Raw genomic sequence first — 14,119 nt, forward strand, 5'->3', positions numbered from 1 at the left:
GGCACGATCAGGGCTCTGTGGGTTTGCTGGAGCCCACCTGGAGCAGGATTTATCCCTGGATTTATCCCAAAGCTCCATCCCAAAGCTCCATCCCTGCTCAGCGCCCGGGGCTGCCTCGGCCCGCGGAGCCCTGCTCCCATTCTGTCACTTGCCATCAGAGCACTGGACCAGCACTGTCACACTCTGCCCGTGGGTGCTGCAGGGTGCTGGGCACCCACTGCCCACCGCATGGGACACCCTGGTGCCACCCTAGAAGCGTGACCATGTTCACAGGGGTCCCAGGATGAGGGAAGGGATGTAGATCTGACTCCATGTTTCAGAAGGCTTGATTTATGATTTTATTATATACATTATATTAAAACTATACTAAAAGAATAGAAGAAAGGATTTTATCAGAAGGCTGGCTAAGAATAGAATAAAAAAGAATGATAACAAAGGCCTGTGGCTCAGGCTCTCTGTCCGAGCCAGCTGACTGTGATTGGCCATTAATTAGAAACAATCACATGAGCCCAATCCCAGATGCACCTGTTGCATTCCACAGCAGCAGATAATCAATGTTTGCATTTTGTTCCTGAGGCCTTTCAGCTTCTCAGGAGGAAAAATCCTAAGGAAAGGGTTTTCCATAAAAGCTGTCTGTGACAGGAGGGTGTAACAAATGGCACTGTGCCCATCCCGGGGGTGTGACAAACATCACTGTGCCCACCTCAGGGCTTTGGGGATGCTGGGGGTGCCTGGCTGTCGGTGCTGGCCGGACCCTGGCGGTGCTGCTGTCACTGCTCCTAGCCCAGCACACGCTGCACTGTCGCTGTCCCCGCTCCCTCCCTGTGCTGTCCCCGTGTCCCGGCCGTGCTCACGCTCTGCAGCCCCGCTCGCACTTTCTGCCCCATCACCTCGCGGCACCGCGGCGCTGCCGAGCCCCAGCCCGGAGCCGACAGGCGTCACAAAGATCAGGGCGGCCGAGTGACGGTGACAGTGACAGGCGGCCCGTGAAGTGTCACCGCAGGGCTGTTCCCTGCCCCACAGCCCCGGGGAGCACAGCCCAGCCCAGGGACCGAACCGCGCTGCTCTGTGCCACAGCATCCCTAAGGGACAAGAGGAGTGACCCCCCAGGTGACAGTGACCCCCCAGGTGACAGTGACCAGGGGCAGGGGATGGGACAGGGGACCCTGGCACAGCGACCAGGGTGATTGGCTCACGGGGATGGGACATGGGACCCTGGCACAGTGACATGGGGCAAGGGATAGGACAGGGGACCCTGGCACAGTGACCAGGGCTAGGGGATGGGTCAGGGGATCCTGGCACAGTGACCAGGGCTAGGGGATGGGTCAGGGGACCCTGGCACAGTGACGAGGGGAAGGGGATGGGTCAGGGGACCCTGGCACAGTGACCAGGGCCAGGGGATGGGTCAGGGGACCCTGGCACAGTGACCAGGGCAGAGCAGCCTGCTGAGCTCAGAGCCTCCAGCTGCAGCTGCTGTTGTTCTCCCTGTCCCGGACAATGGCCCAATGTCCCCTGGCCGGGGTGACAGGACAGGACCCCATTGTGTCCCCACAGCGTTTGCCCGCTCCCCTGGCTGCTCCAGGGAGAGCCATTTGGGTGGGCAGGGGCATCCAGCCCCTCCCAAAGCTGTTTGGGGGGATAAATCATTCCCTCTCTGCAGTGAGGAGGATGGCGCTCAGGGAAAGGCTGTGGGGCCATTCCTGGCACTCTGCCCCCTCTCAGCCCAGCTCCATCCAAGGGGTGGAATGGAGAATCACTCCCAGCACTGGCAGAGCCCCATTTCCCCAGTGGGAAGCTGGCTGTGGGATCACAGTGACTCCTGCTCGCTCTGCCGGGATCATCCAGGGCCAGGGCAGCCCCACAGGGCCGGGAGCCCCCAGGAGGGACCCCTTGGCCCCCAGCCCGTGGGAGCAGGGACAGCCAGTCCAGTCCTGTCCCCACAGCACTGTCCCCTCCTCCCCGGCCGCAGGGAGCGGGGCTGGGGGAGGACAGGGCAGCGCTGGCAGCGCCAGCCCTTGGCAGGAGCTGCCTGGCCCCAGGGTCCCAGCCCCGAGCCAGATCCGGCCAGCGGGGGCTCTGCTGCTTCCTCAGGACACGGCAGAGAGAGCTCGGCCCGGCAGGTGCCCACACTGCGGCCAGGGATGGGCAGGGATGGGGCAGCACAGGGACACTGGAACTGCTCGGGCAGCAGGTCCCCCCTCAGTGTCAGCCCTCAGGAACTCAGGCCACTGCGGTCACTACCATTTCCTTTTATTCCTTGCATTTGTACATACACGGTATAAAAGCTCCTGTTCCAGCCGCCTGCTCCCGCCACTGCTTGGCCCCACCGGGACCCCGGTGCCTTCCAGGAGCTCCTCCCACAGGGGACAGAGCCACACTTCCATCAGCGTCCCTGGAGCCGGCTGGGAGCACCCCTGTGACCCCTGGAGAGTCAAACATCTGGGATGGAACCATCCATCCATCCATCCATCCATCCATCCATCCAAGGGATGGGGAGCGAGCACCTGCCACGGCACTGGGAGGCTCTTGGTCTGCAGAAAAAAGCTTTTCTGTCCCCAGAAATCCCAGGAAGCTGGAGCTGCCCATAGTCCCAGGCCACCTCCTTGCTCCAGAGCCAAGTTCTTCCTCATGGGAAAATCTTCCCTCAGTTAAAACCAAAAGAGAGTAGAGAAAGGTAAGTACAAATCAGAAAACAGTAAAAACTGTACGGTGGAAAATATATATATATTACTAAAAGGGCTAAAACTCCAAAGGCTCGTCTTGTTGGATCCTAAATCGCTTTACACGGGCAGGGGGGGCAGGAGAAAGGAGCTAATATCCAAAGTCCAACAGAAAGAACCGAAATCGAGTCTGCTTCCCCTCCCAGAAGTGCTGGAGCTGCCTGGGGCTGTCAGGAACCCCGGGAGCAGAGCTCTGTCCTGCCACAGCACATGAGGGAACCAGGCTGGAGCCAAATCCTCCCCAGTGCCACCTCTTGGCGTGTCCAGCCCTGTGTCCAAGCAAGCTCAGTGAGAACCAGACCCTGGCCTCGGCCCTCCTCTATACCCGGATCTCATCGTCATCCTCGTCGGCGAATGAGAACTCCTTGTCGGGGCGTTTCGGGGCCGCTCCCCGCTGGCTCGGCGGCCTGGGCACAGGGCTGCGCTCCGAGGGGCAGCTGGACACTGGGCTGCTGTCCCTGGGGCTGCGGCCACCGGCGCCACGGGCCGGGCTCTGGCTCGGCGGGGCCGCCAGCGGGGAGCCAGGCGGGGCAGCCTCGCCTTCCTCCTCCTCCTCCTCCTGCTCCTCTTCCGCCTCGGCGTCTTCATCCTGCTCCCACTGATCCTTATCCATGATGCTCAGCACATCGCCGAGCATGGAGGGCCCCAGGTCGATGTGGAAGGACATGATGGACTCGGCGTGCTTCAAGCCCGCGCCGCCCTTGGCCAGCCCCACGGGCAGGTCCGTGATGTCCCCGAAGTCGCGCTCGTCCAGGCCGGGGCTCCGCGGCCCCGCGGCCGCTCCGTTGGGGCGCTGCTGCTCCTCGGGGCTCCCCTCCTCGGGCAGCTTCTTCACGGGGCTGGACGAGAGGCTCTTGGGCAGCTGCCCCGCGCTCCTGTCCACGTCCTTCTCGTTGAGCTGCGGCAGGGACACGGCGTTCTTGACGAAGAGCGCCGAGTCGCGCAGCGAGCCCAGCATGTCCCGCCGGTCGCCGCGCGTCACCGACTGCGAGCGCTTGCTGCTGCGGAAGCGCCGCGACAGCAGGCCCGGCTTGGAGGCTCCGGGCTCCTCTCCCGCCTCCGGCACCGGCTCCCCGGCCTTGCTGGTGAGGAAGGAGGTGTCCCCGAAGGCGTCCCCAGCGCGCCCCACGTGCATGGTGTGGCGGAAATCGCCCAGGGGAGCGCTGATCATCTCGGCCGTCAGGTCGGCGCGCGAGCGGCGCTTGGAGTGCGCCGAGTTGGACACGAGCTGCTTGAGGATGGGCATGGTGGCGGCCAGGGGAGGCTGTGCCACGCTGGGTCCCGTGTACGGTGCTCACAGGTGGGGCTCTGCAGCCGGGATGTCACCGGTGTCACCGATGGGTCACTCCTAGGGGAGAGGAGGGAGGGACGTGGTCAGGATTCAAGGATGTGGGTAGGGCACCAGATTTCATCCCACCAAGCTGCAAAATGTGACCCTGTGCCGATCAGCTGCTTGGTTCTCCCAAGAATTGGCTCCATGCAGGGCATCATTCCACACTGGACACATCCCCACACCCCCAGACCCACCCCTGGAGCAGAGAGACCCTCAGGAGAAACACCTGGGCATGGAAATCCCTCAGGATGATCCCTGACCCTGTGCCTCCCATGAATGGGCACCACGGGCACCCCCTGCCCCTCCCCTTGCAGCCCCAGCCCCCTCAAGCAGGGCACAGCAGCTCCAGGCTCTGCGAGCAGCATGCTGAGAAGATGCCTGGGATTTTTTTTTTTTTTTTTCCAAATTGGAAGAAAGCGGGGAGGAGCAGACGCCAGGAGGAATTGGAAACAGACGGCAGGAAGTGTGTGAGGAGGGCGTAGAGCCCCCGGGAGGCACCGCCAGCCGAGCAGGGGGACGGGGGGACCACGATGGGGACCCCTCCATGCTCGGCAGCACGGGGACATGGGGACACCGCTTTGCTGCTGCCCTGGAGACCCCAAAACCCTCGGAGTGTGACCATCCCCACCCTCCCCAGCGGTCTCGTGGTCACCGCTGTGACTCAGAGGTGACAGAAATGACGAGGGCTCTGCCCGACCGCAATGGCAACGGGCACAAGCGGGCACGTCCCTCCTTCCCTTGCCCACCTCGGTGCCACCAGCCCAGGCAGGCAATGAGGGGACAAGGACAGCGAGCGTGTGGCCGCATCCCGCGGCGCCAGGCGGCCCCAGGTGGTCCCGGAGAGGAAGGGCCCGTGGCCGCCCTCTTCCTCCCTGCGGGCACCGCCGGCGACACCGCGCCCCGTGACACGCACGGGAAGGGACACGGACGTGTGGCCTCGGAAGGAACCGGGGAACGGAGCCACGTCCCCGGGGCACAGCTGGCAGCGATGGTCCCAGCACAGCCCGGTCCTGCCCGGCTGGACACCGCCACCAGCACCCACCTCAGGGGTGCCAGCAGGGCCAGGGGACACCTCCACCCCCTCCTGTCGCCAGAGCCAGGCTGTGACACCCCGCTGTCCCCCAGAGGAGCAGCAGGAGCGCAGGCAGGGCAGGATGGACTCTGGCCCCACGCTGGGGCAAAGTCCTCTGCCCAACCCTCCCGTGCCTGGCTCCCGGATGGGCCTGGCCAGGCCAGGAGTGCCCCGTGGCATGGCACTGGTGGCACATGGCCACACTGCCTGACCAGCCCAGGGAGGCACAGCCTGAGCCCCCAGGGGGATGATGGCACATGGGGGACCAGCTGGGGAGCCCCAAATTCACCCCCAGCAGCAGGAGAAGTCACCCAGGAGCCATTCCTCCTTCCCTGCACCATCCCAGGGAGGCACAGCCTGAGCCCCCAGGGGGATGATGGCACATGGGGAGCCCCAAATTCACCCCCAGCAGCAGGAGAAGCCACCCAGCAGCCACACCTCCTTCCCTGCACCCCAAACCAGAAGCCAGGGGAATTCCTTCCCCCCCAGCCCATCCCAGCAGAGAGGAGCAGCTCGCTGGGATCTCTGCTGCCTCTCTGGGATCTCCCTCACGCGTGTGCATGGCACGAACGCTTTCCCCTTCCAAGGTCTCCTTCCAGGCCAGCATTCCTGCAGCCTCTGCTTTCCCATAAAACAAACACTCCCGGCGAGCTCCCCAGCTGGGCCAGGCAACCGTGCTGCTGATTTAGGCCATCTGGGGACTGTCCCTCCCTTGTATTTAGATTTCGGGGCCAAGTTCAGCATTTGTGAGATACTTTGCAAAGGGGCCACCGGGAGGTTGGAGCGGTCCCAGCCGGGCCAGCAGCGCTCCATCACCCTCACAGCCTCCACAGGGACAGCGTGGCCCCCTCCCCTAAACTCTGCAGCCTTCACAGCAGCCAAAATCTGCCCCCATCCCTCGATGCCTCGCTCCCAGCTCGCCCCGAGAGGCGGTGGCAGCACAGATGGACAGTGCTGCCCATACTGGGGAGCTGGACACAGAGCCCTTTTCTCCTCCTGTCGCTCGGGGAGAGCAGATCCTGTGACATTCCCGCTGCTGCTGGTGCCTTCACAAAGGAAACCAGGCCAGGGAGGCATCGCTGCCGCTCCAGCCACCTACCAGGGGAAGCTGCTGGTAACCCGAGAGACTTCACAGGCACCTGGCAGCGCTGCCCAGAGCACAGCCAAGCCCCAGCAGGGCTTTGGGGCAAGGGGAGGGGATAGGACCTGCACACACGGCTCGAGGACAAGAGGGATAACTGGTGCTGACAGCCCTGTGCTGCCTCCCAGCTGCCCTGTGAGCCCTGTGGCTCTGGGGAGTGAGAACCTGAGGCGCCCAGGGACACAATTGTTCCTGTAAATGACTGTCTGCTTGTAGGACAGCGCAGAACTGGGACAGCCCCGGCCAGGCCCACGTGCCCTGATGGTGCTGGCTTCCCACGAGACCCCCCCTCCATCCTCTCCATCTCATCCTGCCCTGCATCAGTCACCCGTGGGGACCAGAGTGAAAGTGGCTCAGGGAAGGAGGCCAGTGAGTGAGAGCACACAGGAGAAACGCCAAGTCCGGCCACATTCCCGTGCATCCTGCCCCCAGCTCTTCCCGCTCACAGCCTGGGAAAGCCAAGCTGGGAGAGCCAAGCTGGAAAAGCCTCCTGGCCGGCCCAGCCGGCTCCAAACGAGCTCCCCAGCTTCCCAAGCAGAGCCCCCCGGGCAGCACCCCGAGATCAGAGCGTGCTCTCCCCGCCCTGCCAGCGCTGGGGCAGGGGCTGTGCCGGACCGGTCGGGTCCCCCACAGTGCCCAGGGCCAGGGAGAACCCCACACACGGGCCAGGGCAGCCACCCCGCCCGCTCAGCCCCGCTCTGGGGTGCGCTGCCCCTCGGGGATCCTTTGATCCTTTGATGTTGGAGCCGGGCAGGCGGCAGCCGGAGACAGGGCACGGCTCGCAGCCCGCCACCGCCGGCCCAGGAGGGGACACAGCGCTGTCACACCCTCGCTTCGGCTCCGCAGCGACTCTTCCCAGGGCCCGGGGGCAGGCGGTGCTGGCGGTGACAGGCCTGGTCCTGTCCCTGGCACCGCCGCTGCAGCAACCCCGGGATGCTCCCAGCGGCCTCTGGAAGTGGAAAATGCCCCGGCAGCGAGCTCCAGAGCCGGGGATGGAGAGATGGCACCCGGGGAGGGAGGAGAAGCTTGGCTCCCACCGGCATACGGATCGGCACCAGGCTGGGAACTCAGCGCCGGTGCCAAAAGCAGAGAAGCGCTCCCGGAGGGGACTGCCAAGAGCCGGGAGGTAGCCAGAGTTCAGCGAGGAACCGCTGGCAGGACACGCCAGAACACGCACAGGGCCATAAATCCTCCAGCTCCGGGGCCACGAACCGGCCCGCGGCTCTGCAGGGCCAGGAGGGGACTTTTCCAGGGGTAAAGGTTATCTCATCTGCTCGCTGGCCTGGCTCTGTATCTCTGCAACAGGGTCTGCCACAGGATGCCGGGGCTGAGCAGACCTCCCGACCCGCGCCGGGCTCCGGATTCCTGCGGTTTTCTGGGCTGGACGGGAAGTTCGCAGGCAGCCATCCCACGGCTCCCTACCTGCCGGGGGCCCGGAGCCGGCTCGGGGGGCCCTGCGCGGCTCTTCCTGCCCGGGACAAAACGCAGCGAACAAAGGCAGCGAGCGGCTCGGTCAGCACAACGCCGGCAGCGGCGGGGCTGGAGCGGGGGCCGGGGATGGAGCCCCGCGGCCCTCACGGAGCCGGGGATCGGGATCGGGGTTCGGGCAGGCTCGCTCTGCGCCCCCAAACACGCTGAGCCTCCGGTGCTAAAGCTCAGCTGGAGTCGCTCCACGGTTTCCGAGGGAGCTGCGGCCAACACAGATTTGTTTACTGCGTGCCCGGGCTGGGAACGAGCCCTGTCCTGGCTGCAGGGATGGCACGCTGTGCCTCAGTTTCCCCCCAGAGCCCGTTAACGATCCCTCTGGAGCAGCTCCCCTGCTCTATAGATCCCAGCTCCCTTTGGAACAGCCTCCCTGATCCATAGATTCGGCGCTTGGAAACATCCATACTCCACACTGCTGCTGCTGCTGCCGCCAGAGCGGGGTCAAACCGGGCCGGCGTGGGACGAGTCCAGCGCTCGCCAGCGCTCGCTGCCCACGGATCCACGGTTCTGCGGGCACCGGAGCGGCTCCGGGAGCCAGCCCCGTGCCCAGCGCCGGTAGAACCGGGCACTGCCTTCTCCGGGCACCCTGGCAGCGGTGTGGGACGGGCGGCAGGGCGGAGGGCAGGCTGCGGCCAGCCGGGACCCCTGTCCGGGAACACCGGGGGATGAACGGGACGGGGATTTCGGGCGGCTCTGACTCAGCACCCGCCGGCGCCCAGCCCCGGGTGCCGCTGGAGCCGCTCCAGCCGCCGAGGATCCGATTCCCGACCCGGGCCGCGGGCAGCCACCGCCCCGGTCCCACCGCCGCCACCCCCGCGCGGGGCTCGGCGGAGCGAACGGGCGCCCATGGCCGGTGGGGCGGGGTGCGCTGAGCCGGGCCGGTGCCCCGCGCTGGGCAAACAGCGCTCCGCATCCTGTTAACCCCTTCACCCACCCGCGCCGCGCTCCGGCCCCGCGGCCCGGCGGGGAATGAGGCGGGGGATCCCCGCTGGCCGCCCCTCCGCCCGGTACCGGAGCGCGGCAGCGCCGGGGACCCCGCCCGCCCGCCGGACAATAGCCGAGCCGAGCGCGCCGGGATCCCGCCACGCCGGGACGAGCCGGGCCGGGCCGCACCTGGCCAAGCGGGGCCGAGTCTGGCCGGGCCGCCGCGACCCCCGGAGCCCCCGGTGTGTCCCCGTCCCTCCCTCCCGTACCTGCTCGCCCGGGCCCCGCCGCCGCCGCCGGTCCATGGCCGCGCCGCGCCGGAACGGAGCGCCCCCCCCTCCCCGGCGATGACATCATCGCTCCGCCCGGACCAATGGCACCGCGCTACGTCACGGGGCGGTCCCACGCTCTCCATTCAAACACGAGTGGGGCGGAACCCTGGGCCCCGCCCGGGGCGTCCCGGGGAGGGGGGACCGGCACCGGGACCGGCACCGGGGCCGGCACCGGGACAGGAGTGGGGTCAGGAGTGGGGGCTCGGCGCCCCCAGGGCATGGAGGGGCCGGCGGGGCCGGGGGCTCACCGATTCCTCCCCACCGGGAGTCACGAGTGGGATCCCCATGGGCAGAGCTCAGAGTTGGCCGCACCCCTGGCAGAGCGGCGGGGCTGAGGTGCTGCTGGGTGACCGACTCTAATTAATTACGGGGAATTAAGAACCGCGCTGAGGTGCCAGGAGGAGGCGGCTTCGCCCGCAGGGCAGCCGCGATGTCCCCGTTCCACTCGTGACCGTGACACCCACGAGACTACACCCACATCCCCGCACTGCCCCAGCCAGTCCCACTGCTCGATCCCTTTCGGGGGGACCCTGGGGTCCCTCCAGGCCGTGGGTGGGTGGCACACGATGGCAGCGGGTCCGTGGTCACCCAAGGAGCCCAGCGTGGGTGCTGATGCGGGGCTCCTCATCCTCCGGGATTGGTTCCACATCCCCCAGGACGGGCTCCACATCCCCCGGGACGGGCTCCACATCCCCCGGGATGGGCTCCACGGCCCCCGGGATGGATTCCACGGCCCCAGGATGGGTTCCACATCCCCCGGGATGGATTCCACGGCAACCGCAGCCCCCCCGGCCCTGGCGGTGAATCCCGAGCTGATCCCAACCCCACTGCCAGGCAGAGCGCTGCGCTCACAGCCGCTGCTCGCTCTCTCGCTCGCTGGAGGGGATTAAGAGCAGACCTTTGCGGGAGAAAAGGGGCGGGAGAGCCCAGATTATCCCGAACCTGCCTAATGCAGCGTTTCTTGGCTATTCCGGAGGCGTCTCCGGAGGGAGGGAGCGGGTGGCGAGCGGGTGCTGGGATGCTCTGGCCACGCCACTCGTGGGGTCTCGGGCGCTGCGGGGTCCGGAGGTTTCTCGTGTCACCGGTGCCGTTGTGACAGCGCCGGGTGGGCAGCGCCGGGCACTGGGACGGCTCGGGTGGGGCTGACACTTCCCTAAATCGGAAGGAAGCGGTGTCACCATGGAGCTGGGCAGCGAGGCGCTGCGAGACGCTGGGATTGGCACAGCTCTGCCCCCAGCCCGAGTGTCCAGCTCACATCTGTGTCTCCATCCTGGGCTGTGCTGCTTCCTCCAGTGCCGTTTGCACGGCCCGTTTTATCGGCAAATTTTATTTTCCTTTCTCTCGAACAGAGAAGCAAAGGAGGCAGTTGAGGAGGGAGCCGCCTCCGCATGCAGCAGCGGGTTTATGGCAGGTGAGGAAGAGGAGGAGGGCTTGCCCCAGCCCCCAGGGCATCCCGACCCGCTCCCGTGAGACAGAGCGGGTCCTGGCGCGGAGCCGGGAGCCCTTGCAGCGCTGCTCGCCTCACCTGCCGTGTCACGGGAGCGTGGAGATGGCTGAGACAGCGCAGTCGGCGGGGATCAGCATCACCTGGCTGGTGGGAGCCGCCGGGAGGGCTCCCGCGGGCTGCCCTGGGAAGAGCAGGCACTCACTCGACTTGAAAGACTGCCTGGGACGGACGGACAGACAGACAAACAGACAGAGACAGACAGACCCCCTCCGCTGGGGTGCCGGCCCTGGGTGGGGATCGCTCCCGCCCTTCCTCAGCCACCGCCGGCTCCTTTTGCTGCCTCTCAGCAGCTTTTGAAAGCAGAGAATAAAAAAAGAAAAGGCTTGAAAAGCACTTTGGAAAGCAGGGCAGGGAGAAGCGCCCGGGCAGCCCCATCCCCTCCTCCTGTTCCCAGCTCCTGCCAGCTCTGTGTGCCAGCGGGGAGCTCCCCCCGAACTGGGGATCACTGTGCGGACACCCCGGGGCGCCAGGACAAAGCACAGCCCCCACAGGTCCCCCTAAATCCCTCCAGCCCCGGGCTGCTGCCAGAAACACCCCCAGTAATCCCACAGACACACACCCAGGAACCCCACAAACACCCCACAAACACCCCCAGTAACCCCAAAAACATCCCCCAGGAACCCCACAGACACCCCCCAGTAACCCCAAAAACATCCCCCAGGAACCCCACAGACACCCCCCAGTAATCCCAGAACCACCCTCAGTAACCCCACAGACATCTCCCAGTAACCCCACAGACACCCCACAAACACCCCCTCAGTAACCCCAAAAACACCCCCCAGTAACCCCACAGACACCCACTCAGTAACCCACAGCCATCCTCCAATAACCCCACAGACACCCCCCCAGAAACCCCAAAACCATCCCCCAGTAACCCCACAAACACCTCTCCAGTAACCCCAGTAACCCCGCAGACACCCCCCAGAGCCAGGGGGGTCCAGCCCCTTCCCCACAGCGTTCATCCAGGGCAGAGCAGGCACCCGGAGGGTCCTGACGGGATGCTCTGCCCCTCCCTGCTGGCACCTGGGCCAGGTGGGCACCGTGGGCAGCAGGTTCTCCCTGCAGCCTCTGCCCTGTCCCAGCTGGAGCCCTCTCCTGGCTGGCAGTGCCAGGGAACGGGGGTGGTTTTCCTCCAGAATTCCATCCCCTGGCTGGGTGCAGCTGCTTTTCCAGCCCGGAACTCGATGGAATTTCCAGCCCCTTCCAACCCAAACCTTTCCATGGTCCCACCTGGAGTGTGGCTCCTGCAGCGCCCATGGAAAGCCCTGCCCTGGCACAGGGACCCCTCCAGGGGGGTGCCCCGGGCACAGGACAGGGCAGGGGGCACAGACCTGGCTCCGTGCTCTGCTCTGCTGCCAGGACAGGGGGCACAGACCTGGCTCCGTGCTCTGCTCTGCTCTCCTCTGCTGCCAGCCTGGCACGGAGCAGTGCCCAGGGCACCGGTGTGGCAGGAGGGGCTGTCCCTGTCCCCAAGGCAAGGGAAAGGTGGGGACGTGACACACTTGGCTCTGTCCCAGGAGCCGGCAGGGAACCGGAGATATCAGGGAGCACAGGGAGAGCCCAGGCTGCGGGGCTGCTTTTAAAATGAATAAATTAAAACAAATCTCAGATTTCAGCCCGGCCTTATCGCTCACAACCTTGATTTCGGGAACATCAGCCTGGAGAAGGGAACAGCTCCTGCTCCAGCGCTGCCCCGTCCATCTGGGGCACCTGGGGCTGCCCGGTGTCCCCTGTGCCCCCTTGGCCCTGCCCTGCTCTGCCCTCGGGAGAGCCACAAGGCAGGAGCGGCGCTCGGGAGAAACGTCAGGGATGGTTTGGTCTGTGGGGAGGGATCGGGGCTGACAGCTCAGATCAGGGAATGGGAACACCGGGAATGGGACTGGGGATAGGAATGGGAATGGGAGTGGGAACAGGAACAGGAGTGGGAAAGGGAATGGGAATAGGAATAGGAATGGGAATGGTAACAGGAATGGGAATGGTAACAGGAGTGGGAATGGGAGCAGGAATGGGAATGGTAACAGGAGTGGGAACAGGAGTGAGAATGGGAATGGGAATGGCAACACTGGGAATGGGAATGGGAATGGGAACTGCTCCACTCCCCCAACCTGTCCCTGTGGGAGGAAGGTCCCTCTTGCACAAGCTGAGGTGCCTGGGCTGGAGCAGGGCTGCACACGAGGAGCAGGCACAGAACCCCCTCTGTTCCATGTCACTGTGCCCACAAGGGGGGTGCCAGGGCTACCTGCGCTGCCCAGGAGGGCACGGGCACCCCTGAGGGCTGTGTGCCCTGGGCACCGGCTCTGAGCAGGCCAGGGGAGCCACTCCCAGCAATGCCAGCAGCTCTGGGGACACTGTGAGCCAGTGTGGGGACAGACAGTGACCGGGGCTCAGCAGCCAGCCCAGTTCTCCCAGTGCAAGGAGGAGCTGCAGCCCTGGGCGCCCAATGCAGCTCTGGGTGCCCAATGCAGCTCTGGGTACCCAATGCAGCCCTGGGTGCCCAATGCAGCTCTGGGCGCCCAATGCAGCTCTGGGCGCCCAATGCAGCTCTGGGTGCCCAGTGCAGCTCTGGGCGCCCAATGCAGCCCTGGGTGCCCAATGCAGCTCTGGGTCCCCTGGCAGCCCCCTGCCCACACCAGGGTGAGGGTGCCAGGGGCTCCCAGGTGCTGTGGCAGGGCCTGTGCATCCCTGGCAGCCCTGGCATGGACCTGGCACTTTGTGAGCCCTCCCCACCCCCAGCCCTGCTGGTGAAACCTGAACACAGCACCTGGATTTTCCTGCCAGGCCTGAAGGGCGGCTGTGAACAGCCCAGGAGCCGTGCCCAGAGCCAGGGCTGCCCTGGCAGTGCCCAGAGCACCCTGCACTGGCGGCTCCTGTCCCACCACCCCATTTCCAGCAGTTCCAGACCCCTCTGAGATGGGAAGGTGCAGGACACGGCCAGCACAGCCCCCTGCACCCTTCTGGGCTGTGCCCAGCACCTCTGGCACCCCTTGCCCAGCTCCTCCCTGGTGCCACAGGGCTGCCACAGGCCCAGAGGGACAGCAGGACACACGGACACGTGGCACTGTGCCTTTCATGGCAGAGCAAGGTGACAGAGAGGGGACACGCTTGTCCTCAGGCTGTTTATTGGCATTTCCCTCGGCTCAGGGTGCCCTGGCCCTGCCAGGCTGGTGCTGGCTCACCCATAGGCACTGCAGGGGCTGGGCTGGGCTGTGCAGACACCCCCAAAACAGCCATGCCCCCACCCCGGGCATCAACACCCCCCAACGCCCTCAGATCTCTGCACAAAACCCCGTTAAAAAGCCCCAAACCACCCGAAACGCCACGGGGAGGCTCCAGCTGCCCCATCCGAGTCCTCCCCAGGGCCCCGAGGTGCAGAATTGGGGGATGAGCACCACGTGCACCCCTCTGGGGCTGTCCTGGGGTTCCAGTCCTGGCTCCTCCTTCGCTGGGGGCTGTGCTGGGCCGGGCACCAGGGAGGGCACCAATGAAATGTCCCCTGGCATCCTTCTGGGGGGGTCCAGAGTGGGGGGCTCAAGTCCAGAGGTTTAAGACCAGCAGAGTTCCTCTGTCTCTGTGTCCCTGCTTGTCCCCACATCCTGGGGGAGCCC

General features: G+C 65.6%; 1 protein-coding gene across 1 annotated transcript; it reads right to left on the minus strand.

Annotated features, from left to right (window-relative positions):
• Positions 1-2,233: 2,233 nt before the first annotated feature.
• CDC42EP4 (CDC42 effector protein 4) lies at positions 2,234-9,012 on the minus strand. The gene is made up of 2 exons (XM_054293176.1): positions 8,945-9,012; positions 2,234-4,068 (listed from the first exon to the last, which is right to left on the minus strand). The coding sequence occupies exon 2, from the start codon at positions 3,964-3,966 to the stop codon at positions 3,040-3,042; it is 927 nt and encodes a 308-aa protein (XP_054149151.1). The 5' UTR covers positions 3,967-4,068; positions 8,945-9,012; the 3' UTR covers positions 2,234-3,039.
• Between the last annotated feature and the right edge of the window lie 5,107 nt (positions 9,013-14,119).

Source organism: Melozone crissalis, unplaced genomic scaffold (genome assembly GCF_028551555.1).
Source record: "Melozone crissalis strain CALT ecotype California unplaced genomic scaffold, PUWL_Pcris_2 ptg000129l_1, whole genome shotgun sequence".
NCBI classification, from domain to species: Eukaryota; Metazoa; Chordata; class Aves; order Passeriformes; family Passerellidae; genus Melozone; species Melozone crissalis.

Bases quoted from the DNA above. Each gene is read 5' to 3' on its own strand.
- CDC42EP4 (XM_054293176.1), bottom strand. From the start codon at position 3,966: ATGCCCATCCTCAAGCAGCTCGTGTCCAACTCGGCGCACTCCAAGCGC.